We start from the raw sequence: 24,487 nt of genomic DNA on the forward strand, positions 1-24,487 counted from the left end.
AATTACCCACCCAGCCCCAGAACCGCCTCCAGTACCACAACCACCCCATCCAGCTGCCCCAGCCACACAACTGCCCTCAGTCCCACAATTGCCCCTCCAGACCTACAATTGGTCCCTAGTCCCACAATTTCCCCTCCAGCCCCACAATTGCCCCTCCAGAATCGTAACTGCCCCCCAGCCCCACAGATGCCCCCTCAGCCCCGGCCCCTCCCCCTTGACCGCCGCTGACGCAAGGCCGCGGGGTCACGTGCGCGGCCAGGCCACGCCCCCGCCGCCATCCCGCGGCCCCGAGGGGCGGAGCAGGAGCGTAACACACGGGGCGGGGCCATGCAAATCAACATTATGTGGGCGTGGTTTGGTGACGTAGAACCGGGGGCGGGGCATGCGGCGGGAGCGGTGGCGCGCGCCATGGGGCAGGAGGAGCCCGACCTGTACCGGGACACGTGGGTCCGATACCTGGGTGAGCACCGGGAACCGGGCACCGAGCTCTGACACCGGGCACCGGGGACTGACACTGAGCGCTGGCCCCGGGAACCGGGCACCGGCACTGAGCGCTGGCCCCGGGAGCCGGGCGCTGACATTGAGCACTGACACCGGGAAGCGGGTACCGGCATCGGGCACTGACATTGAGCGCTGACACCGGGAACCGGGCACTGACAGTGAATGCTGAAACCGGGAAGCGGGCACTGACACTAAATGCTGACACCGGGAAACGGGCACTGACATTGAGTACAGAGAACTGACACCGGGTACCAGCGCCGGGAGCTACGGGAGCGCCGGGAACCGGGCACTGACACTGGGTACCGGGTACTGACACCGGAAACCGGGTACCAGCACCGGGCACTGACACCGGGTACAAGCACGGGGTCCTGGGCATTGACATTGGGCACTAACATCAAATACCACTACTGGGACCTGGGCACTGACATCGGGTACTGGCTGCACAAACGGGGCAGTGATACTGGGCACCGGCCCCTGTCACAGGGTACCAACACCGGGGACCGGGCATTGACTCACCAGACACTGGTACCGGGTACCAACATCAGGCACCACATGAGGAACTGGGCACTGACAACCCTGCTTTAGGAACGTGACACCAGACACTGTGTCGGGTACCAGGCACCACGCTCTGCTCTGCACTGCCCCAGGTGCTGGGCGCTGCCTGTGGTACCGGGCGCTGACACCCAGCACTGGTACCATAGAGTGCGCTGGGTCCGTGGTACTGGGCACCACACCCAGCACCAATACAGGGTTCTAGTACCAGATATGAGCACCACGCAGCAGGCCCTGGCACTGTGCACTGGCATGGCACAGCACCAGGTACCTGTCACCAGCACGGACACTGGCTAGTGGCATCATCCACTGGCGCTGTGCATGGAGACTGGACACCAGGAGAGTTACTGGTTCCTGCCAGGCACTGGGCACAGACACAGAGCCCAGATTGGGCACTGTCACTAGCACTGGGCAGTCACAGACACCAGCCCTGGCAGCAGGCACCCCCAGCCCAGCTGTCCTGGTGACAGCGGGTCCAAGCGGACCCAGGCACCACAAACACCCCCTGTGCGAGATCCATCCGGTGACACTGGGACACCCTGCAGGGGTGACATGGGGACAGCCAGTCCCTGACCCTACCCTCCTCTCAGGTTATGCCAACGAGGTGGGCGAGTCCTTCCGCCCGCTGGTACCGGTGCCAGTGGTGTGGGCCAGCTATGGCGTGGCCACCGCCTACGTGACCGCCGACGCCATCGACAAGGGCCGCAAAGCCGCCACTGTGAGTGCCACCCCCTCTCACCCCCCAGCCCATCCATCCCTGCCCTTCCCCTGACCCCCGTATCCCCTCAGGCCCACCCGCAGGACCCCTGACTGCTGTGTCCCCCCAGGCCCACCCGCAGGACCCCACGCGCGTGGGGGTGGCCGTGGTGGACACGTTCGTGTGGCAGAGCCTGGCCTCGGTGGCCATCCCTGGCTTCACCATCAACCGGCTGTGTGCCGCCTCGCTGGCCCTGCTGGGGACCCTGACCCGCTGGCCCCTGCCCGTGCGCCGCTGGACCACCACGGCCCTGGGGCTGGCTGCCATCCCCCTCATCATCACCCCCATCGACAGGTAACGAACGGGGACACCCCCGGGGCTGGGGACACCCCTGGGGCGGGGACAGACGCTGCCACCACCCCATCGTCCCCACAGCCCAGAGGGATGGAGCACGTTTGTCTGCTTGGGGCTGGGAGCAGAGGGTGGTGACGGGATGTCTTCACTCCAAAGGGGCTTTGCTGGGGTCCAGCCAGGACATGTCCCTGCCAGGACAGGGATTATCCAGAGCTGAGCCGGGATTAGCACAGTGAGGCTGTGCTAAACCTGGTTTTGGTGGCGCTGGTGTCTCAGGGGATATTAAGGACAGCCCCACCCATCCCACATCACTGCCCCAGAGACCCCCGGGCCCCGCTGACGCCCTCTCCTGCCGCAGGACTGTGGATTTCCTGATGGATTCCAGCCTCCGCAAGCTTTACGGAGCACCAGGAGAGCCCCCGACATCCCACTGAGCACCTCCCCATGCACTGGGGAAACTGAGGCATGCTGCTGTGACCCACCTACTGTGACCTCTCACTCTGGTGACCCCCAGAGTGGCCACCCTGCCCCACACTGGTCCTAATAAACCATTTCAAACATGACCCCTGATGGGTGATGCTGAGGTGCCACCAAGGCCAGGCCATGTCATAACCTGGGGGACAGATGGGTCTGGGTGAATCCCAGTCCCTCAGGGGTCTCCACCTGCCCAGAGCAGCCCTGCTGTCCCCACCCTGGAACCTTCTGCACCTCCACAGCCTCATGGGACATCCTGGGGACTGTCCCCAAGGAGCTGCCACCACATCCATGGTCTCCAAGGACAGAAAATCCACGCAGCCAGGAGCTGCCACCTCCAACACCGCAGGCTGGGACGATGCCACAACACCTGGAAGCCACAGGAACCTGGAGATGTGGCTTGCCAGTGTTGGAGCACATTTCCATCCATTGGTGGCATCCACATACTACCAACCAGGAGAAGCTTTAGAGAAAGCAAAACCACGTTTATTGGTGAGAAGGAGGCTCTGGCCCCATCTGTTTCTGTGTCTCCCTGAGGAGCAGGGCCCCCACCACGCTCTGCAGCTCAGCCTGGAAGGGACACCTGTGCCTCGGTGGCTGCTGTCCCCTCTGGGCCCTGCCCAGGTGCCTGGTGGTCAGGGCCAGCCCCAGCAGCCCCCCCAGCACAGTGACCCCCAGCACAGCACTGCCCACCAGGGCCAGCAGGAGCCTCTTCACCATCCGGCACAGGGCTGGGAACAGCACAAACACACCTGGGGGTCACCACAAGGGGTGGGGGCTTTGGGAACGTGGGAGAGTGTTGGGGTGTCCCTCACCTTTGTGCCATGGCAGCTTCTCCTTCTGCACCAGCACTGGTCCAACAGTCTCCTGGTGGAGTGTCCCCTCTCCTGGGAATGCTGTGGGAGGATATAACCAATGCAGTCTGGCCCAGGTCCAGGAGCCCTCTCAAGGCCCCAAAACAACCTGGGGCCACCCTGTCCCAGCCCTGGTACCTGGCATGTCTCCATGGAGGGTGTCAGCAGCGGCACAGCCGGTGTCACAGCAGTGGCATGGGGTACTCTGGACAGGGTCCTCTGCGTTGTGCCAGCAGAGAGAGAGAGGACAGAACTGGGGGGTGGCTCTAGGCGTCCCCAGACTCCACCACAAGACCCACGTGGTGCTGTCCCAGAGGAGATGTCTCCAAGCATCTCCACAATCCCTCTGCAGCATGGGGGAGCTGGAACCTGTGGCGATGCCACCATCTGCCATCGAATAAGAGGTGACATCCAGACCACAGTGCGGTGACTTGGTCTCCCAGAGGTGAATTCTGTCCCCAGCACACCCATGGGGTGCTTGTGTCCCCACACACCCAGCGTACCTGGCCGTGGTGTGGCTGTAGAAGCAGGACCTGGTGGCAAGTCCTTGTCCCCATGCCATCAGCAGGCAGTGCACGTAGACCTGCTGAGGCACCATGTCCTTCCTCAGGGACCCTGCTCTCCTGCATGACCTCGTGGGGCTGAGGCCACCCCAGCAGGAGCACCATGTCTCAGGATGGACAATGTTTTGGGACACCCGGGTCATGCCCCTCCCTGGGACCTCCATCCCACCAGCAAGGGCATCATCCCCACTCACCTGGTCCTCCTCGGGCTCCCCCTCCAGCGTGGGGGCCAGGATGGAGAGCTGGAGGACAGAACCCCCTCTCTGCTGCTGGACAGACATGTTCCCCAGCTTCTCCCTGTGCAGGCACCTGTGGCAGGAGAGTGACACAGGACATTCCAGGGCTGTCTCCAGGCTCTGGACATCCCTTTCCATCAGGAGGTCCTGCAGGACCCCAGGGTGGCTGGAGAAGGAGCCCCTGCTTCCTGCCCCACCAGCACTGACCCACGGCCGTTCACCACCATGAAGACCCTCCTGGAGTGTCCTGGCTGCTCCGTGGTTGTCCAGTAGCACTGATCCACCTGGATCTTCATGGAGATGCTGGGACTGAAGTGGACACTGGCTTCCAGGTGGATCATAGAGCCAGGGCTGAGCACTGGCAGCTTCTCTGGAGTGGCACTGGAGTCCTCTGGGAAGTGTGGGTTCAGTGTGACACCCCCAAACCTGTCCCACCAGAGGTGAGGGCACCAGACACATCCCAGACCACCATCCCTACAGCTTCCCCTTTCAGAGCCCACCCCCCATCCTGGCTCTGTCCCCCAGTCCTGCTTTCCCTGCTCTCCAGAGCTTCCTGGACTCCCCATGGAGCTGAGAGGGACCATGTCACCCATGGGGGCAGAGCTGAGCCCAAACCCCATTGTGGCATCAGGCACAGCACTGGGAACATCTCAAAGCCCTACACCCTCCACAAGGACAGGGGCGAGCTCCTGCAGGGACAGCCACCTTTCCTGGTGCTCCAAGTCCTGAGGCCAGCCAGGAGAAGGCACTGACTGCTGCTGGTTGAGCCCTGGGTCTTGGCTGGACCCATCCCATGGTCTCACCCCCAGTGTTTTCCTGCACTCACCATCCAGGAGCCTCAAGGTGAAGTTCAGGATGGGCTCCTCAGAGTGGGGGTGAGCAGGAACCCTCCCTGTCCCCATGCCTGAGGGCATCACTGGAGCTGTCATCGTGTGACCAGGGGGCTCTGAGGCAGCTGGAGCCATGGAAGGGAAGGGCTGAGCCAGCAGAAGCATGTCCCAGACACAGCAGGGACATCCAGGTCCTCAGGTGTCCCCAGGACTTGTTGGGGACAGCAGCACAAAGGCAGGGAGAGCACCCAGGAGCACATTAGGGGCTCCTCTGTGCCCAGCCCCACTCCTGCACCACAGGAATGCACCAGGAGCACTCCCAGCACCGTGACCCTGCCCAGGGCTGGGGACAGACCAGGAGCTGCTCATGGGATGGGACACCACTGCCAGCAGCCACAGAGCCCACAGTGCCTGTGATCCCCCTCACCACAACCAGGACCCACCAGCCCTGCTGGGACCTCAGGGGAGCTCCTGGCAGCCCCTTGCCCCAACCCTCAGAGCTTGGGATCATTTTAGGAAGGCTCCTCTACCCTGGCCAGCCCCCAGGTGACCATCAGGAACCAGCACTGGGCAAAGCAAGGGGCATCCTCCACCCACCTCCCCCAGGACAGCCAGCGGGAGGAATGAAGGGGGACCCCAGCCCCAATCACCTGGCACCTCCAGCACAGCCCCACGCAGCAGCACCAACAAGCACAGCTCCATCCCCGGTGAGCAGCATCCCCACCCCACCAGCTGGGGGTCTTTATGGGCTTGGGGCTGGGTGTCAATGGGCCCCAGCCGGCACTGGTGGGGCTGGGGGCTTTGCTGGGTCTCTGCAGCCATCAGCAGCCCCACACCTGGGGCTGGTCCCACCTCTCACACCTTCCCAGCCCCACCACAAGAGCCTGTGCCCATCTTCCAGTCCCCATTCCATCCCACAGCCCCAGTGCCACCACTCAGACTGGTCGTGCAGGTGGTCCTGAGCATGATCCCATACCCAACAATTAGTCCTGGTCCCAGGTGTGATGCTGGGCCTCCCATGCCATTGTTGTGGTCCTGGTCCTCAGCAAGGTGCAGATCCCACCACAAGGTCCCATCCCCACCAGTCAGTCCTGGTTCTGTGCATGGTGCTGCTCCCACCATGTCCTTGTACTCCTGCACATGGTGCTGATCCAAGCAGATCCCAGGTCACCACATGGCCTGGTCCCATCACTCAGCCTTTGTCCCTTGGATGTCCCTGGTCCCACCGCAAGGTTCTTAAGCCCACCCCAGTTTGGACCACACCATTGTCAGGATCCCATGGGTGATCCTGGTCCCACCAGAGGGTCCCAGTCCCCAGCACCCCTCCTTGTCCCATCATAGCTCTGCTGGAGAGGAACACCACGTGGGAGCAGCAGCTTGGTAACAGCCAGAACAGAGACCTGCTGAAGTGCTCGTGTCCCTGGGTCCTGCCTCCCTCAGGTGTCCCCATCACAGCCCCAACACCCCCACAGTCTCCTCTGAGCGGGCTGTCCTGGTGGCCTGGCTGCAGAGGGAGCGTGGAGAAGTCCCAGTGCAAGTCCCATGGCCACCTCTGAAATGGAGTGCTCCCCACCAGCAGCAGAGATGGAACACGGTGGCATCAGTGGTTTGTGTCACCAGGGATGGCAGGTCCCATGGCTCTGTTGTCCCTGTGAAGCCAGCAGACCTTCCTGGGGGCACCTGCACACCATGGGGGTGTCCCCCATACCCAGCAGGGACACTGGGGACAGACCCAGGCACCCCACTCACACCGAGGGTCTCATTCCTCAGCACTGCTGGGTGACATGGGGCCCCCCACCCCAGGACTGAAGGGGGCAGTGGTGCCAGGACCCTGGGGAGCTCCCAGAAGGAGCAGGGACTGGCTGAGCCTCCTGCTGTGGCTGTGACAACATCCTTGCCTCATCCATCCCATCCCAGAGGAGGAGATGGCTGGAGACCAGCTGGACCATCCTTATATCCAAAACTACCAAATATACAATGATATTACAAAAGTAAATTATTTTTTTATTTCTGGTCTTTACAGAAGGAGCTGAACATTGTAGGGGGACAATGGGGGTCCCTTTGCTGGGGGATGGCTCAGCCACAGGTGCCACCTCTGTGCCCAGCCAGGGCCACTCTCAGTGGGACGTGGTGTCACCAGTGTCATCCAGCCCAGCTGGGACGCACGAGGTTTGTCCCCAAGGCAGGGTGGGCACTGGGGATGGCCCCTGCCCTCAGCATCCTCACCGAGCCCTGGATGGCATCATGGGGACAGTCCCACTGCCCCCGCTCCCATCTCCTCCCCACACCAGTTGTCACCAGACCCTGTTGGCCTTTTGGGATGTCCCCTGTGGGGACCAGGGCCACGGGCTCCTCTAACTGGGACGAAGGGGGGCAGTGAGGGTGTGCCCTTTGCCATGGGGACCTGTTGATAAAGGCCGGGGCTTTTGGGATGGGTTTTCCAATCTCCAAATGGCTCCGGGTGCCTCTAGGTCACAGCCTAGCTGTTGGTGGGCTGAGAACATGCTGCACTCATCACACCGAAGGGCTGAGGCAGTGCAGCAGGTTCTGACATTCCCACACCCCAAAACCAGGGCTCAGTGGGGTGATTTGAGGAGCTCCTGGAGGGCTGGGTTCCCTGTGGGCATCTCTGCCCACCCTGGGCAAGGGAAACCCTCTAGCACTTCTGTCCCAGCACATCCCTGCCTGCACCCAGCAACCTGGTGATGGATGTCCTGCTCCCGCTGTGACAAAGCCACATCCTTCATAAATCCCTCCTCCAGCTTTTCCATGGGGAAGGAAGAAGTGGATCCTGCAGGAAAACACCACCCCTGGACCCCCCAGTCCTTGACCCCGCTGACAGAGGCAGAGTCTCCACTCTCCTGCCCAAGCTGGTGCTCTGCAGGAAAGTGATGGAGGGTCCCCCCAAAAGTTCCTGGGCTCCAGAGCCTCCAGCCAGTTCCAAACCAAGAGAACCATGAGTAACAAAAACGAAAGCACCTGGTTCTTCCCCAGGGGAGCGGGGCACCTGCCAGCCCCTACCACCTGAGGAAGTCCCGCACGTGGCTCCATAGCTTGGTGATCCAGAGGTTGGCCCCCAGGTCAGTCAGGTACTGGATTTCAGGTGTCAGCATCTTACGGCACAGCTTCTGGTGCTTCTTGCTGATCTTCTTCTTCAAGTTGTACCCCAGGATGGTCTTCTCCCCCAGGGGCTGCCAGGGCTGCATGGAGGACTCCTGGATGGCGCTGGCGTCCACGGCGTGTCCCCCGTCGATGCAGATGCTGGTCATCTTCTTGTTCTCCCTCTGCAGCTCGGCCACGTCCCTGGCCATCCTTTCCCTCCCATAGGCCTCCACCTTGCGCCAAAAGGTGGCATTGAAGTAGCGGTAGAGCTTGGCGTCGATCAGGTTCCAGGCAGTCGCCTGCTCGTACAGCTCCGGGGTCAGCCGCGACACCGTGGAGCCCTTGCGGGCGTTGAGCTTGAAGTAGAGGACGTCCTCCAGCTGCCAACACAGCAGGTCCTTGAGCAGCACCAGCGACTCATCAAAGTACTCGAGCAACATGACGAGGTGGAAGCGGCGGTCGATCTCCCGGATGTGCTCCTCCACCAGCGGGCTGTTGGCGTCCATGCTGCTGTCGTAGCCGAAGTCGAAGAACAGGAGGTTTTGGAGGTAGTGAGCGTTGAACCCGTTGGGGTCGTAGTAGTGCTGGGGGTCCCGGAGGAACTCGTCCAGCTTGTCCTCCCCGGTGATCTTCCAGGTGAGGGGGATGACGGGCCCGAAGTAGTGGAAGGAGGACTCGAAGAGGTACGCGGGATCCCGCAGCACGGTGACGAAGGTGGCGTCGGGCGGCAGGAGCTTGCGCACCTCCTCGTAGTGGAAGCGCATGTGGTTGCAGATGATGTTGAAGCACACCCCGGGCCGGTAGTGCTGCACCTGGCTGCGCTCGAAGAAGGACGGGTAGTAGAAGTCGTTGCGGCCGTTGGGGAAGGCGAATTTCAGGCGGTGCTTCTCCCCGAAGCGGAAGAGGATGTTGAGGATGGTGCTGCTGGCTGTCTTGTGGGTCTTCATGAACATGACGTTGAGCTTGGGCCGGCAGCTCCACCCCGAGGTGCTGCCCGAGCTGTTGGACAGGGATGGAGCCTGGGCCAGGTGGGAGGAGCAGGAGAAGGGCACGGGGATCCTGGGTGAGAGAAGAGGTGGAGCACCATGGTGAGGGGCACTGGCACTTAGAAGGATTTGGGATATTCTGTGGTGGTGGAGCTGGAACTGCGGATGGGTTCTGGACCTGGGAATAGGTACTGAGCCTTGGGAATATATGCTGAACCTGGGAATGGGTGTTGGACCTGGGGACAGGTGCTGTGCCTGGGAATGGGTTCTGGAAATGGAAATAGAGCAGGGGGTCTCCATGGGCATGGCCATGGTGGTCCTGGAGGAGGTGATGCCAAAAAGTGCATCAAGGAGAGCTCTCCATGGCCACAACTCCATGGAGAGGAGCTGATAATATTTGTATGGGATATGAGAGCTCTCAACCCTTTGTAGGATCTATGGAGGACGCTTGGGAGCTCTCAACCCTGGATTCATGCAGGGGGGCCAGTGAGCTCTCAGCTCTTTGTAGGATCCATGGAGGAGGCCTGGGAGTTCTCAATCCTTTATAGAAGTCATGAACTCCTCACAGAGTCATGAACTCCTCCATGGAGGAGGTCTGGGAGCTCTCAACCCTTTACAGGAGTCACAAACCCCTCAAGGGATCTGTGGAGCTCTGGCACCCCTCAACACTTTGTGGGATCCAAGAAAGATTCAGCTCCCAGCAAAAAGGGAAATGATTCCAGAGCCTGGCCCCACAGATGAGTTCATGGGCCCTGGAGGAACATGTGAGGACACAAGGGACCTTATCTGAGCTGCCTGAGGCAGCGGGCAGAGCCCACAAAGTCGAGTGACTTTGGACGCCTGTAATCAACTTGCCAAACTGATCCTTGATGAGGATCCCCACCCAACAGCGCCAGGTTTGTGAGGCACGTGGACCTTGTTTACAAGCTTGGAGATAAATTTGATGACAGGCAGCACGGGCAGGAGCTGAGTGCTGTGGAGCAGTGAAAGAATCTGAGACTTGAGTCCTCTCCTCTCTCCTTTCTCCTCTCTCCTCTCTCCTTTCTCCTCTCTCCTCTCTCCTCTCCCTTTCCCTCCCCTTTCCACCCAGGAGCACTGAGTGCCCCACGGTGTCCCCAGCCCTGCCAGGAGTTGGGGACTGCAGGAAGGGGACATCTTGGTGTGAAGCCACCAGGGCCTGGAAAGCCCCAGGGCCATCTCCATGTCCCCCATGTCCAGCTGGGGGTTCCTGGTGTGGAACAGGGAGGCCGAGCTGCGGGGGGCACGCGGGGACCCCAGACTCACTCAGTGACGCTGACTTGCAGCGGGGGGACGGCGTAGGAGTAGAGCAGCAACATGAAGCTGGTCAGGAGGGTCCCCAGAACCAGCCCCTTGCACATGGACCTCCAGGGCTTCCCATGCCACAGCATCCTGGTCACCTGCAGCCAGAGAGGAGAGACATTGGTGCCAGGGACACGGGGACTGGGGGTGTGTGGCTCCAGCGAGGCACGTGGACGTGTCACAGGCATGGCAATTCCCAGGAAGGCATCCCACTCGTGCCTGGCGTGATCCACAACACATCTATGGCACAGACCCAGCGGCTCTGCCCGCCCTGCCAACCTTTGCCCGCCCTGGGAAAACCGAGTGACTCCGAGGGTGGGAGAGGCTGCAGGGCTGGGACTGGGGGAAAGGGGAGCCATGGAGAGCCCAGGGGCAGAGCGGGCAACTGGGGGACAGAGAGGCCATTCTCCACTAGGACACCACCAGCACCAGCAGGTGCTCCCTGAGGGTGCTGGGATCCATTTTCCCAGGAAAATCTGGAGGCCAGAGCAGGAGCTGCAGCAGCTCGGGGTGGTTTGGGTGCTGCAGTACCCTCCCAATGTGGCCTCTCGGCCCTGCCAGAAGCACTGGGGGACTCAGCAGCCCCAGGTGGGGGCCAGGGACACGGAACTGGGGACAGAGAGGTGCAGGCAGCATGGCATCCCCAAACACACAAAACACACAGAGGGCACACACAGACACCCCCGTCCCCTCGTGTGCGCCAGGACACACAGCCCTCAATGTGTACATTCATACGCACACAAAATGTGCACACACATCAGCCATGCTCACACACAGAGACACAGACACACACACACACACAAACACACACATACACACACACACACACACGCTCACAGAGTCCCTGTGCCCGCTGCCCCCTCCCCAGCGCTCCCCCCGTGTCCCCCATCCCTGTCCCCTCCCTCCTCCCGGGACACGGGGGTCACCCTCACTGTGACACCGCATTGCAGCAGCGCCGTCCCCTGCGGCAGGACGCGGGGACACGGGGACACGGCACTCGTGACCGCAGCCCTCCACAGCACAGCTCCTCTCCCTGGAGCCCCCCCGAGCTGGGGGCTGAGCCCCCCCGGCCCTGCACCCCCATTTAGCGGCGGGAGCAGCATCCCCTGCCCGCCCCAGCTCCCGCTGCTCCCGCTGCTCCCCATCCTCCGGAGCCCCTCGGCCAAGGCTGGCTGCGCCCCCACTGCGTAACACCCCCAAAAATACCCCCCGGCCCCGCACCCCCGCCTCGCATCACCCCTCACCCCTCAGAGCTCCCGCGGGTGTCCCGGCGGGATGAAACCCCCCTGCCACGAGCCGCGGATCGCAGCCCGGCACATCCCAGCCCCAGAGCCCCCCGCTCCCGGCTCACCCCCGGCCCCGCCGTGATCCCGGGGCGCCGCCGCTGCCGCCGCTGCCCCGCTCCGGACCCCCCGGCTTGGATCGCCTCGTGCCGCCGAGATTTCCAGCTCGATGAATAATGAATGGAAAATGCAACCGGAGCCCCGGGCTGCGGCCGGCGCTGGGCACAGCGCCGCGGGCAGGGGGGGAGCTGCCACAGGGGCACCTGCGGCACCCCAAAAGCTCATCCAAGCGCCCCCCACTTCCCCTGGAGCCGGGAGCGCTGGATCAGGCCGGGCTGGTGCATCCAGCCTCTTGCCGAATGGTTTTCATGAGCGAGTGGGGGTGTACGGTGACACCACGGGGGGAGCAGGTGGCTCTGACAGTATCCCAAAAGCACCGTGTGGGTGGGAATGCCAGACGGCTCCAGGAGCAGCTGGAGCTCGGCTTTACACGGTCGGTGCCTGTGATTCCATCACAGTCACTGCCTGGCACCACCTGGAAAAGCCACTGGCCCTTTGAGAGGGCTGGAGTGACACCCACTTTTGTGGGTGCTGCCAAGAGGGAGCAAAGTTGGCACCAGCTTTGCTGGCACCAGCTCCACAGGAGAGAGTGAAATGGCACCATAAACCCCTCTGATAAGTCCCAATGAATCCCTGTGAGTCCAGATGGGTCTCAATGGACCCTCATAGATCCCTATGGGACCCCACCAGGCCCCCAGGACCACACAGCACCAAATTCCAGAGCTCTGGGATGCCAGGGGGATGTCTCGCTCCACTCTGCCTGCCTCCCAGGGGTGGTTCTGGCAAACACTCCCCAGCCAAATATTCTATTGACTTTGCCTTGAGTGAGCAGCTTAATTATTAATAGCTCGTTAGGAGAGAGTGGTGCACTGGGTGTTCTCCTGGGGCTCCCACGGGTGGGGTGTGCCCGTGGCGCCAGCCAGCTGAGATGCCCAGCTGGAGAGCACGGCTGCACCCAGCATTTCCTCAAGGGGTACCACCAGGCCAGGCCAGGCCAGGCCACCCAGCCCTGCAGCCCCCTCTCTGTGTCCCAGGAGCTCCCCATCTCCCTGGGGGCACCCCAGAGTCTGCTTTTGGGCTTTCCCTACAGCATCAATTTTTTTAATAGGGCCAAGCCCCTGCCTTACACAAGGCGCATGCACCTGCTTGCTCCTGATCCCACAAATCCATGGACACGCTGTTTTCCACAGGCCCCATCCCACACGGGCATGCTGCTTCCAACTCCCCTGTCCCCTCTGTACCCCATGGGTACACAATTCCCCTCATCATCCTGCCCCATAGAGCTGCTTCCTGAGCATCCCACTGCCCCCCAGCACCCCAACACCCTCCAGGCATCCCAACACCCCCTCAAGCATCACACTACCTCCTTACTATCCTGTGGCCCCCTCAGCATCCCACTGCCTCCCAACGAGCATCGTGCTGCCCCCTCCCCATCCTGCCACCCTCCAAGCACCCCCTCACCCCGCAGTATCCATCACCTTTTCCTGTCCCGCACCGCAGGCGCTGGGCCGTGCCTCTGCTCTCCTGCGCTGACCGGGGTGCCGGGGGAGCGGGCGGCACGGGGCGGGGGTGCCGATGCTGCTCCGACATGGAATAAGCTCTTCCCGGGCAGCTGCCCGCAAATGCCGGCTTTTCCAAAGCCTCCCCACTGCACGGCGCCGTTTATGGCATCACCGGGATCGCGGCCCTGGGTCTCCGGCCTGGCAAGGGGGAAGGGGACAGCAGTGGGAGCGGCTGGCGGGGGACGCGGGGCTGCGGCCGGGCACTGCCCGGCTCCCCGGGGCCGGCCCTGGGTGCCTGCGGCCACCCCAAGGCACCCGGCCCCCACCCACTGCCGGGGCACAGAGGAGCCATTCAGCCCGTGCCGCGAACAACGGGGACATTTGTCTCCATCTGTGACCGCGGCCTCAACGGGGACATTGTCCCCGCGGGCCCCACTGCCGGCCCCTCGGCTCCCTGCCACCAGCCCGGCACGGCCCCACAGCCCTGGGTGACCATGGCTGGCCCTGGGCGGCCGCACCCACCTCTCGGCAGCCACCGTCGTCCTCCTCCTCCTCCCGGTCCCACAGGACGGCTCCTGGCCTGGCTGTCACCTCGCTCAGCCAGAGCTCACCGGGGTTTGGGGAGCTCCCGCACCCCGGCCCAGCCGCCTGCTCCCCGGGGCACCCTGGCCACGCACCATCGGCTCCCCTTCATTCTCCCGCAGCTTCCCCGCCCTCTTTTCTCCCTCCCACTATGTTTCCATGGATTTATGGCCTTAATGACAGCAATATTCCAGCATCTCCAACCTTGGTGTGACAAGTGTGGGACAACCACGGTGCCACCGGCCTTTCCACGCTCCTCTTGTCACAGCGGCCGACTGGGTGCCCAGAGGGTGCCCTGGCTGCACCAGGAGGGCTCAGCCCTGTCACTGGTCCATCACCCTGCGTGTGGCAGGGTGGAAAAGGGGCTCTTGTGTTCCTGGATGCAGCCTTGGCTCTTCCTGCTGCCCTTAGTCTCTGTCACTAACGGGGGTGGTGTCAGCGTTGGGGCCCCAAGCAAGGGCTGACCCCCTTGGCCATGCCTGGGGCTCACCATCCTTGTTGGAGGTGTTTGGGGTTCAGAGCTTGTCCCTAAAGGATTTGAGGACATCACTTTGCAGTGAGCTGGCAGCTCTTGCCCCATCCTGCCTGGCCTCATCAGTTCCCACACAAGGGTAATCTGCACAGGGAACCCTCCTGGATCAAGAAAAGCCAAAACACCTCAATTTTCATCACCATCATCAGCATCATCATCATTGCAACAGGAGGGATGAAGACCATTATCACAGTCACAGGATTTGCTGTGGAATTGTCCCTCCCTTCCTCTGCAGGGCACCTCTCCCAGTTCCAGGTTTCTCCCTCTTTTTTGGGATGGGTCACAGAGGGATACCAGGTTTCCCCCTTTTTATGAGTGGGTTATGAAGGGATTCCAGATTTCCCCAATGCTTTTGAGGGGATGGATTGCAAAGGTTTCCCCTCTCCTCTTTTTTTTTTGGAATGGGTCACAGAGTATTTCCAGGTTTCCCATTTTCTGGGGAATGGGTTGTAAAGGGTTTGCAGCCAGAAGGGAGCTGCAGCGGCCGGTATGTGGCAGCTCAGCCGTGGAATGCTGACAGCCTGGGGACGATGTGATCGAGCTGGGAAGCCGCAATCCCCCAATCCCCACATCCACCATGCCCCACAGAGTGACCAGGAGGGCTCCACCACCTCACACCCACCCCTGTCCCTGTCCCCCCCAGATTTGAGGGTACAAAGCAGCACTCACTGAGAGCCATGATGGCCGGAGCTGTGAATCCTGAGGAAGCTGTGGATCCTCAAGATTGGGTGAGGAGGCTGAGGGTGACAACACTGAGGGGTCACACTTGGCTGGACACAGCCTTTACAGGCTGAGGAGGCTCCGGGCAGCCAGACCAGTCTGTGCCCACTGGCACCGGCCCTGCCCGGCCGGCCCAGGCCCTCAGCCTGGCCTGGGAGCGAGGCCTGGGGCTGGGATTTGCTTGTTTGGGGCCGGGGTTTTGGGAGCTGAGGTTTGTTTGGAACCAGGGTTGGTTTGTTTGGGGCTGGGATTTGTTTGTTTAGAACTGGGGTTTGTTTGTTTGGGGTCAGGATTTGTTTGTTTGGGCCAGGAGCTCCCAAGGTTTAAGGCCCCGTTTGGGCTCTCTTGCTCTGAGGGGAGCCCCAGCCCTGGGGCTGCCCCAGGGGTTGGTCCTGCTCCTCTTGGGAGAGGGGAAATCAAGGAGAAAACCATGATAACAAAGGGAAAAGCCTTCCAGCCCTCTGAAATGGAAAAAAAAAAGAGAGGGACGGAGGTAAAAAAAAAGGGAGAAGGGGTTGGTCCTGCTTCTCTTGGGAGAGGGGAAAGCAAGGAGAAAACCATGAAAACAAAGGGAAAAGGCTTCCCTCTGAAATGGAAAAAAAAATGTATAAAGAAAAAGAAACGAGGGGGAAGGAGATAAAAAAAAAGGGGGAGGGAAAAAAAAGCAGGGGAAGGAGTGAAGGGGAAAAATAAAATGAAAAAATGAAAGGAATAAAAAGGAATAAAAATAAAAGGAAAAAGAAGACAAAAAAATGAAAAAGAAAAAAATGGAAAACAGGGAGAATGGAAACAGTAAAAAGAGAAAAGCACCTAAATAAAATAAAAAATTTAAAAAAGAAAAGGAAAAAATATTTAGGAAAAGAAACTAAAAAGAAATGAAATCTGAAAGTCTGGGTGTTCCCAGCTCTTGTCTGAGCTCACTCCCTTCCAGGGGCTGTCTCTCTCCAGATCCTCTCTGTGTTGCCATGGCAGTGCCAGGTATGTCCTCCAAAAATTCCTCAGAGTGAGACAGAGCCTTCACCACATTTGGGGACAAAGGTGTGCCCATAAATCCCATGAGACACCTTGTCCCCAGCTGTGGTGCCTCCAAGGTGTTTTTGGGGGAAAACCCAGGACTGACGGGTAACTGCTGGTGCCAGGAACACATCCAGCAGGATCAGCAACCCTGGCACCAGCCATGGATGTCCACCCCACCTCCTAAGGGACCTCCCCCACATCCAGGTAGAAGGAGCAGATAACAAACACCACCAGAAAAGCATCACCTTCTTTAATTAAAAATAAAAATACAGGGGAATATGGTTTTCTGTGTGGACACTGGGAAGCAGCTCTGGGCTCCACACTCCTCTGCCCCGGGGAGCTCTGGGAGCCAGGCTCCAGCAGCCAGGGCTGTGCAAATTCACACGGAACGATCCCAGAGCTCTCCTTGGCCTCCTCTTCCTCACACAGAGGTGGCACCAGCAGGGAGAGGACAGTCCTTGTAACACCGACTCCGCAGAGGGGAGTGGGGCAAAGGCAGAGCAGCAGGTGGATTTACAGATGGGAAACGTTTCAAACACAGCATTTCTGCCCCAGGAGCAAAGCCAGGGGTTTTCCACCCAAAGGCAACAGTGGAAAACCATCGAGGAGCCCTCGGCCCCGTCACGCTTGCCGCGCCTTCTTGTTCTTCTTCTTCTGCTCCTTGAGGGCTGCATCGTGGGCTTTCCTCTTCTCAGCCAGTTTGTTGGCCTGGGGAGAGACCCCCGAGACCCCCAGTCAGAGCAGGACAGGGGCTGCGAGCCCTCAGACCCACCCAAGCTCCAGCTGCACATGGAGGATGGGCCCCACAGGACCGGGATCAGGGCTGGGATACAGGGAGGGCACACAGGGAGCTCTGCCTGCCTGGGGACACTGGCAGGGACCTCAACCCTTCACCAGGGACCGAGAGGGGTGGAAGGAATGAGTGGGTTTGGGAAGAGCCCGCCCCAGGACGAGGTGAGGGCCCAGCCTCTGTACCTCGCGGATTTTGCGCTTCTTCCCGAACATGATCTTCTTGTACAGGTACTTCTCCCTCTTCTTCATCATCATGATGGCCAAGCGCTTCTCCTCCTGCTGCTGCTCCTGCTCCAGGCGCTGCTTGTCCTCCAGCCGCACCTTCCCCGCTGTCACCTTCACAGGGAGCACCTGTGGGGAGCCAGGCAGCTCAGGACACCGGGAATCCCCTCCTTCCATGGGAAAAGGCATTTCCAGCCCTTCCACTGCGGGCCAGGGAGAGGCACAGCCCTCACAGCCAGGCCCCCACAGGGATGGCAGCTGCAGCTCATGAGTGGGGGGCCAGGAGCACCCCTGGGAGTGTTCCAGGCTGGCTGGACGGGGCTTGGAGCAACCTGGGACAGCAGGAAGGGTCCCTGCCCATGGCAGAGGCTGGAACAAGATGAGCTTTAAGGCCCCTCCCAACCCAAACCATTCCATGACTGAGTTTCCCATGGTCCCAGGACAGGGACACCCCCCAGCAGGGACAGTGACACCATGGGCTCCCACCTTTTTGCTCTGCGTGCTCTGAGTCTTCTGCTCTTCCATCTTTTGCTCTTCTATCTTCTGTAATTTCATCTCCTCTTCTTTCTCAGACTCATCTTCCTCTTCCTCCTCTTCTTTGTCATTGTCACCTTCCTCTTCCTCCTCTTCTTCCTCCTCCTCCTCTTCACTCTCTTCCTCTACAAAGAGACACCATTGTTACCCTTGGGATGCTCCGCAGCAGGCACAGCCCAGCTCCCAAACTCCTCTGGGGGCTCTCAGCACCTGGATTCTCTCCCCTCTGCAGGGCCAGCAGCTTCAGCTTCTCGGGAGGGACGTAGTCACCCTCCTTCTCCGTCACGAAGGGCGAGAGGTGCGGGGGCAGCAGGAGCCCGGGGAAATAATCGGCCACGGGCAGGCACAGCTTGGCGTTGACCGAGTCAAAAACCCACTGGGGCTGCAGGTAGTACCTGGGTGGGGCAGAGGGGACACACCTGAGCCTCTGGAGCCCGTGGGACAGCTCTGGGATGGCTGCTGTGGGCAGGGCCCCCCTGCCCCACGCACCTGCCAACCACCTGCTTGTCCAGGCGGGGCCGGTCGATGATGTGGTGGGTGATGGACGGGTCGCTGGCGTCGTAGGTGGCACCGATGCACAGGGACTTGTCCCAGGACACCTGGCCACCAAAGCACCTGTGGACAACACCACCGGGGGGTCAGACGGGCAGGTGGGACCCTCAGGGTCACCCCACCCACAGGACATTGGGTGGCTGGTCCCAAAGTCCTGCCAGAGGGGGAGGCCAGGGCTGCCCCCACGCACCGGATGACGAAGGCCAGTGGCTCCCGGGGCACCTCCCTGTTGAGGAAGAAGCGCAGCCCCTCAAAGAGCTTCTTGTGCTTCTCCAGAGCCTCCTGCTCCTTCTTCTTGGCGTCCATCAGCTCTGCTGTCTCCTGCTTAGAGCAAAGCCCTCAGCCTCCTCCCCACACACAGCCCTTGCCGAGGCCCCCTTGGCCAAGAGAGGTCTCAGGAACTGTCCCCCAGCCTGGGCACGGGACAGGATCCCCCAAGGCCAGGCATGAGCCCCCCACCAGGGTCTTACCCCTTCCACTGGGAATTCATCCATCTCCACCTCGTCCTCGTGGGCTGGAGCCACTGCCCGGGCCAGGCTGGAGCTCAGAGCCGAGAGCCTCTGCAGGGAGAGGACACGGAGTCACATCCAGGGGTGGGAACACGGGCATCCCCACGGGGGAAGGGGATTTCTCAGAGCCAGGCCCTGGACAGAATTCAGCTCCTCCAGGCCCCATCCCCAGCATGGGACTCTGGGGGCTCCCTGGCCATGCAGGGGGAGGCTGGTGGTGCCTGAGGCCCAGCCCAGCTCTGTCCTACAGGAACAGGGAGTTTGGGATCAGCCCTCTCCACCCTGAAGGGAGTTTGGGATCAGCCCCTCCACTCTGCAGGAATCTGGTTCTGTCCCTCAGTGCCACGCCAGGAGGGCTGTGGGCAGGACACGAAGGCCACAGTGTCCCCACAGCTCACAGTGCCAGCAGTGTCCCTCACCTCCAGGTAGCTCTCTGAATCCATGGCGTACTCCTTGCCCTCTGCAGGCTTCAGCTCATCCTCAGCCTGGGTGTCAATCTGGGGAGGAAAAGGAGTGAGGAGGCAGCTCCCAAACACAGATATCCCAAAAATCTCTCATTTCCAGCAATCTGGGTTGCCACCACCGCAGGGTGGGACACAGTGACCCCGGGTGGGCTCACCTTGGGGGGGTACAGCAGGTTCAGGGACTGGTAGAGGCGGAAGTTGACGAAGCCCAGGAGGGTGGTGTAGAACTCGGTGAAGGTGGCCATGACCCGGTAATCCACGTCTGTGGGGTGCTGCCAGCACACGGGATGGGACACAGGGATAAAGGACCCCCCTCCATAGAGGCCCATCCCACACACAGGGAGAAGGATCACACAATATCCCCATTTGGAAAGGGACCCACAGGATCATCCAGTCCCACCCTTGTCCCTGCCCAGACCCCCAACACCCCCACCCTGTCCATCCCTGGCAGTGCTGCCCAAAGGCTCCTGGAGCTCTGGCAGCCTCGGGGCCGTGCCCATTCCCTGGGCAGCCTGGGCAGGCTCCTCTGGAGGAAAAGCCTTTCCTTGAAAACCAACCTAAACCTGCCCCAAGTGCAGAGATGTCACAGCCACCACCAGACCCTGGGCAGGGAGAGCTCTGCAGGCTCCCCCCAGGGTCCTGCTGCCATCCCTCCATGCCTGGATACATGGAACACTTCATCCCACCATGGATGGGGACCTTGGGGTTTGGTCCACGGACTCCAACTCCTCAAGGTGAAGAGTGCAGGGTATGACAGAGCTGGACAAGAGCAGGACAAGGGGAATGGCTCCCACTGCCAGAGGGCAGGGATGGATGGGATATTGGGAATGAGGAATTGTTCCCTGGCAGGGTGGGCAGGCCCTGGCACAGGGTGCCCAGAGCAGCTGGGGCTGCCCCAGGATCCCTGGCAGTGCCCAAGGCCAGGCAGGGCTTGGAGCATTGTGGCAGAGTGGAAGGTGTCCCTGCCATCGCAGAGGTGGAATGGGATGGACTTTTAGGTCCTTTCCAACTGATAACATTCCAGGGTTCTATGATTCAGAACCATAAAACCACAAAACCTGACCCCAACTGTGCTCAGCCCTGGAAATGCTGGGAGGGAATGGAGAGGGCCCTGCTGTGCTGTGAGCTCCTGCCAAGGCTCAGGGGAAGCTGTCCCAGCACAGCAGGGACATCCCCATGCCCTGGAGACACTGCAGAATCCCTTTGGGGAGGCTGCAGGTCTGACTCATCCCTTCCCTCTGCTCCCACAGGTTAATCTTTAATGGCTGATAAAGGAGCACATTAATGATTGAGGACATATGAATGACTGGGGAGACTGGCACCGGCAGCCCCGGGGATCCTGGGGTGACAGCTGCTGTGTCCCCACGTGCCTCTGCAGCCAGGCCCCGTGATGTGTGTGTCCCATGTGCCACGGGACAGTCCCTCACCCCTTGGTGATCCCCAGGCTCTCCCCAGCTACTCACGTCGTGGGCGAAGGCGTAGGGGGTGATCCAGGTGATGGGCTGCCCCAGCACCTCTGCCTGGTAGTAGATGCCCTTGATGGAGAGGAACACCTGGCAGGACAGAGCACGGGCTCAGCAGGAGGAATGCTGCTGTGTCACTGTCACCCTGCCCCTGGCAGGAGGTTCCTCAGATCCCAGTGGGGTCCCTGCCCTGACCCCCCAGTGGGATCCTGACACAGACATCTTTTATGAAAAATCCTTTCCTTAGGTTTCTTCCTCCTGAGAAGCTGAGAGGCCTCAGGAACAAAATGTAAACAATGGTTATCTGCTGCTGTGGGATGCAACAGGTGCATCTGGGATTGGTCTCATGTGGTTGTTTCTAATTAATGGCCAATCACAGTCCAGCTGTTCAGACTGTCTCAGTCAGTCAGTAATTTTTTTTTCTACTCTTAGCTAGCCTTCTGATGAAATCCTTCCTTCTATTCTTTTAGTATAGTTTTAATATAATGTATATCATAAAATAATCAATCAAGCCTTCTGAAACATGGAGTCAGATCCTCATTTCTTCCTTCATCCTAATACCCCTGTGAACACCATCACAACATCCCTGCCCTGACACCCCAATGGGATCTGTGACCTGTATCCCCAGTGGGATCCCTGTCCTGACACCCGGGTAAGATCTCTGCCCCAACACCCCCGTGGGATGTGTGACCCAATAATCCAGTGGGATCCCTGCTCTGACCCTCTGGTGGGATCAGTGACCCAACATGACAGTGTCTCCCTGCCCTGATCCCCTCAGTGGGATGTGTGAGCTGATAATCCAGTGGGATCCCTGCTCTGACACCCCAATAGGATCTGTTACCTGACACTCCAGTGTCCCCCTGCCCTGATTCCCCAGTGGATCCCTGCCCTGGCACCCCGGCTGGATCCCTGCCCTGACCCCCCAGTGTCCCCCTGCCCTGTCCCCCGGCAGGGCTGGCTGTCCCTGCAGTGTCCCCCTGCCCTGTCCCCCCAGTGTCCCCAGGCAGGGCTGGCTGTCCCTGCAGTGTCCCCCTTCCCTGTCCCCCCAGTGTCCCCAGGCAGGGCTGGCTGTCCCCACAGTGTCCCCCTGCCCTGTCCCCCCAGTGTCCCCAGGCAGGGCTGGCTGTCCCCGCAGTCCCACCTTGCGCAGGGAGCGGGAGGCGATGACGAAGTTCTGGAACTCCACGGCCAGGCGCCGGCACAGCTGCACGGTCTGCACGTGGCACTTGCCCGTGCGGGGGAAGGTGGAGAACAGGAAGCACATGGACAGGGCATCGTCCAGGTCCCGCAGGGCGTCCACAAACGTGGGGTACCTGTGCCCAGGAGGGGACACGGGGGGTCACAGCCAGCCCCAGAGCCCTGCACAGGCTGCTGGGGCTGGGGGAGAGCCAGGGGGAGGAAGGAATGGGAGCTGTGCAGCATCCACCTGCACATCCCAGCATAGGACAGAGTGATGGAACAGCCTCATTCAGGATGGTTATGGGGTTTCCTCCCTCCTGTGTCCCCTCCCTCACCAGAGCCTTGGCAGCTTTAACCCTTCACCAACGCTCTGAGGAAAGCACCCCACAGGGAGAGCAGGGGAGCTCCCTGTGTTCTCCTGGAGCCACCCAGGATGGCTGGCTCCTCTCTCATCCCTTCTTCTCCAGCCCAGAAACACAAAATTCCACCAATAAATCCAGAAACTGTACATGAGGTGGATTCCTAGAGAGGGATGGATGTGGTGGAAGACCAGAGAATCCCAGGGTGGTTTGGGTGGGAAGGGACCTTAAAGCCCATCCAGTGCCACCCCTGCCATGGCAGGGACACCTCCCACTGTCCCAGGCTGCTCCAGCCCCAGTGTCCAGCCTGGCCTTGAGCACTGCCAGGGATCCAGGGGCAGCCACAGCTGTGCCAGGGCCTGCCCACCCTGCCAGGGAACAATTCCCAATTCCCAATATCCCATCCATCCCTGCCCTCTGGCACTGGGAGCCATTCCCTGTGTCCTGTCCCTCCATCCCTTGTCCCCAGTCCCTCTCCAGCTCTCCTGGAGCCCCTTCAGGCCCTGCAAGGGGCTCTGAGCTCTCCCTGGAGCCTTCTCCTCTCCAGGTGAGCACCCCCAGCTCTCCCAGCCTGGCTCCAGAGCAGAGGGATGGGTGGCCTGAAGAACACAGAGATTCCCACAGGATCATCCAGTGCCACCCCTGCCATGGCAGGGACACCTTCCACTCTCCCAGCCTGCTCCAAACCCCATCCAGCCTGGCCTTGGGCACTGCCAGGGATCCAGGGGCAGCCACAGCTCCAGGGCAGAGGAGCTCCAGCCCTTGAAGCATCTCTGGTGCCTCCTCTGTTCTCTCCCCAGCAGCTCCAGGTCCCTGCAGTGCTGTGCCCAGGGCTGGGTGCTGCAGGAGGCTCAGCCAGGGCTGCCTCACCTCTCCTTGACGATGTGGTCGAGTTTGTAGGTGGGTTTGTTGTCCTTCAGCCTCTCCACAGTGCCCCACTCGCTCTTGCCATAGGCCTTGCGCAGCTTCCTGACAAACACCTGTGGGGACAGGGGGACATGGGGGCTCTGTGGGCCAGGACAGAGCCCAGGGGGGCCCCTCGGGGGGGACACTCACCTTGTACTCCCGGAATTTGTTGACAATGGGCTCATGGAGCAGGAATTTGATGTCCTTGAGCAGGTAGAAGGTCCTGGGGGCCGTGGAGCCCTTGTTCACCTTCTTCTTGTGCTTGGGCTCGTGGGGGTAAATCCCCTTGAGGATGCAGAGGCGCCTGGGGACGGGGACAATGCTGGGACAGGGGGGCCACGGCTGCTCTGTGTCCCCTGGGCCAGCCCAGACCCCTCCCATGCAGGGGGAACCCCAAACTCGGCAGCCTGAACCCGGGGCAGCTGCAGGGACAGGGCCACCCCTCGGGGAGGAGCTCGGCCGTCCCAGGGCCATCCCCACACCGGGCTCCACCGCCCCTCGCTGCCCGGGGTGGCACCGGGGGAGCTCGGGGCACCGGAGGGTTCGCAGGAAGGGGGTGAAGGGGGGCACCGCAAGGGCCGCACCTGAAGTCGGGCAGGCTCAGCTGCAGCTTCTTCCGCGCCCGGTTGCGGGTGATGTAGTTGGTGGCGGCTCCGCGCTCGTACTGGGGAGAGACGGCGGCGTTGGGGGAGCTCGGGGGGGCGGAGGGGAGCCCCGCAACCGGCCCGGGGCCACCGGGACCCCCGGCAGCGGAGAGGGAGCAGGGACAGGGACGGGAACCGGGGCATGGCGGGCTGGAAGGGGGCACCGGGCACGGCCAGCGCGGGGACAGGAGCGGAACCGGGCACCGGGAGAGGGAGCGAGCAGCGCCGCCAGGGAGGGCTGCAGGGGCACGGCGCGGCCGGAGAGGCGGCACCGGAGGAGCAGCACCGGGGGACACGGAGAGGGCAGGGAGCGGGGAGGGAGGGACGGCCCGGGGAGGCGCCGGGCGGTGAGCGGAGGGTGGGCAGGGCCCGGTACCTTCTTCTTCTCCAGCCCGCCCATGGCTCCAGCGCCGCCGCCGCCGCCGCCACGTGCCCCTCGCAGCGCAGGACCCCGCGCTGCCCGCGGCCCGCCTGCGCCCGCCGCCGGGCCTGCGCACACCGAAACCGCCCCGCGCGGGCACCGAGAACGGCCTGAGCACCGAGAACAAGGCGGGCACCAAGAGCAAAGTGGGCACCGGGCGGGCCGGGGCAGGCGGCAGGGGGACTTAGTCAGGCGCGTCACGGGCAGCCCAGAGCCCTAGCAGGAAGGGTCCTGAGGCGCAGAGAGCACTGGGAAATTGCGGTGCCGCGCGGGGCAT

At 61.5% G+C, this 24,487-nt stretch overlaps 3 protein-coding genes and 1 long non-coding RNA gene across 5 annotated transcripts; 1 reads left to right on the top strand and 3 right to left on the bottom strand.

Moving 5' to 3' along the window:
• The first annotated feature begins 163 nt into the window (after positions 1-163).
• Positions 164-2,667, top strand: MTFP1 (mitochondrial fission process 1). Its single transcript, XM_074554134.1, has 4 exons — positions 164-460; positions 1,644-1,771; positions 1,881-2,104; positions 2,463-2,667. Exons 1-4 carry the CDS (start codon positions 328-330, stop codon positions 2,536-2,538), a joined length of 561 nt encoding a protein of 186 aa, XP_074410235.1. The 5' UTR covers positions 164-327; the 3' UTR covers positions 2,539-2,667.
• A 712-nt stretch (positions 2,668-3,379) lies between these two features.
• On the bottom strand, positions 3,380-3,987 carry LOC113460427 (uncharacterized). The gene is made up of 3 exons (XR_012583061.1): positions 3,936-3,987; positions 3,571-3,819; positions 3,380-3,474 (listed from the first exon to the last, which is right to left on the bottom strand). It is a non-coding gene; the product is annotated as an uncharacterized LOC113460427 (long non-coding RNA).
• Positions 3,988-7,044: 3,057 nt separating this feature from the next.
• GAL3ST1 (galactose-3-O-sulfotransferase 1) lies at positions 7,045-14,038 on the bottom strand. Of its 2 annotated transcripts, XM_074554131.1 has the most exons (4): positions 13,837-14,038; positions 13,291-13,512; positions 10,434-10,567; positions 7,045-9,222 (listed from the first exon to the last, which is right to left on the bottom strand). In XM_074554131.1, exons 3-4 carry the CDS (start codon positions 10,556-10,558, stop codon positions 8,079-8,081), a joined length of 1,269 nt encoding a protein of 422 aa, XP_074410232.1. In that variant the 5' UTR covers positions 10,559-10,567; positions 13,291-13,512; positions 13,837-14,038; the 3' UTR covers positions 7,045-8,078. The 2 variants fall into 2 exon arrangements, with proteins under 2 accessions (XP_074410232.1, XP_074410233.1); XM_074554132.1 differs by lacking the exons at positions 13,291-13,512; positions 13,837-14,038 and adding an exon at positions 11,821-13,019.
• Positions 14,039-16,400: 2,362 nt separating this feature from the next.
• PES1 (pescadillo ribosomal biogenesis factor 1) lies at positions 16,401-24,324 on the bottom strand. The gene is made up of 15 exons (XM_074554050.1): positions 24,166-24,324; positions 23,730-23,809; positions 23,296-23,449; positions 23,110-23,219; positions 21,843-22,014; positions 20,702-20,791; positions 19,394-19,510; positions 19,194-19,271; positions 18,736-18,825; positions 18,456-18,586; positions 18,203-18,328; positions 17,924-18,108; positions 17,666-17,838; positions 17,141-17,308; positions 16,401-16,873 (listed from the first exon to the last, which is right to left on the bottom strand). The coding sequence occupies exons 1-15, from the start codon at positions 24,187-24,189 to the stop codon at positions 16,787-16,789; spliced, it is 1,785 nt and encodes a 594-aa protein (XP_074410151.1). The 5' UTR covers positions 24,190-24,324; the 3' UTR covers positions 16,401-16,786.
• Between the last annotated feature and the right edge of the window lie 163 nt (positions 24,325-24,487).

Source organism: Zonotrichia albicollis, chromosome 18, assembly GCF_047830755.1.
Source record: "Zonotrichia albicollis isolate bZonAlb1 chromosome 18, bZonAlb1.hap1, whole genome shotgun sequence".
Lineage (NCBI taxonomy): Eukaryota > Metazoa > Chordata > Aves > Passeriformes > Passerellidae > Zonotrichia > Zonotrichia albicollis.

Bases quoted from the DNA above. Each gene is read 5' to 3' on its own strand.
- GAL3ST1 (XM_074554131.1), bottom strand. From the start codon at position 10,558: ATGCTGTGGCATGGGAAGCCCTGGAGGTCCATGTGCAAGGGGCTGGTT. The intron at 9,223-10,433 runs GTGAGTCTGGGG...TCTCTCACCCAG, and splicing joins CTGCAAGTCAGCGTCACTGA to GATCCCCGTGCCCTTCTCCT.
- MTFP1 (XM_074554134.1), top strand. From the start codon at position 328: ATGCAAATCAACATTATGTGGGCGTGGTTTGGTGACGTAGAACCGGGG. The intron at 1,772-1,880 runs GTGAGTGCCACC...GTGTCCCCCCAG, and splicing joins AGGGCCGCAAAGCCGCCACT to GCCCACCCGCAGGACCCCAC. The intron at 2,105-2,462 runs GTAACGAACGGG...CTCCTGCCGCAG, and splicing joins ATCATCACCCCCATCGACAG to GACTGTGGATTTCCTGATGG.
- PES1 (XM_074554050.1), bottom strand. From the start codon at position 24,189: ATGGGCGGGCTGGAGAAGAAGAAG. The intron at 19,272-19,393 runs GTGAGCCCACCC...TTTCCTCCCCAG, and splicing joins ACCTGCTGTACCCCCCCAAG to ATTGACACCCAGGCTGAGGA. The intron at 17,309-17,665 runs GTGGGAGCCCAT...GGCTCCCCACAG, and splicing joins AGAGCACGCAGAGCAAAAAG to GTGCTCCCTGTGAAGGTGAC.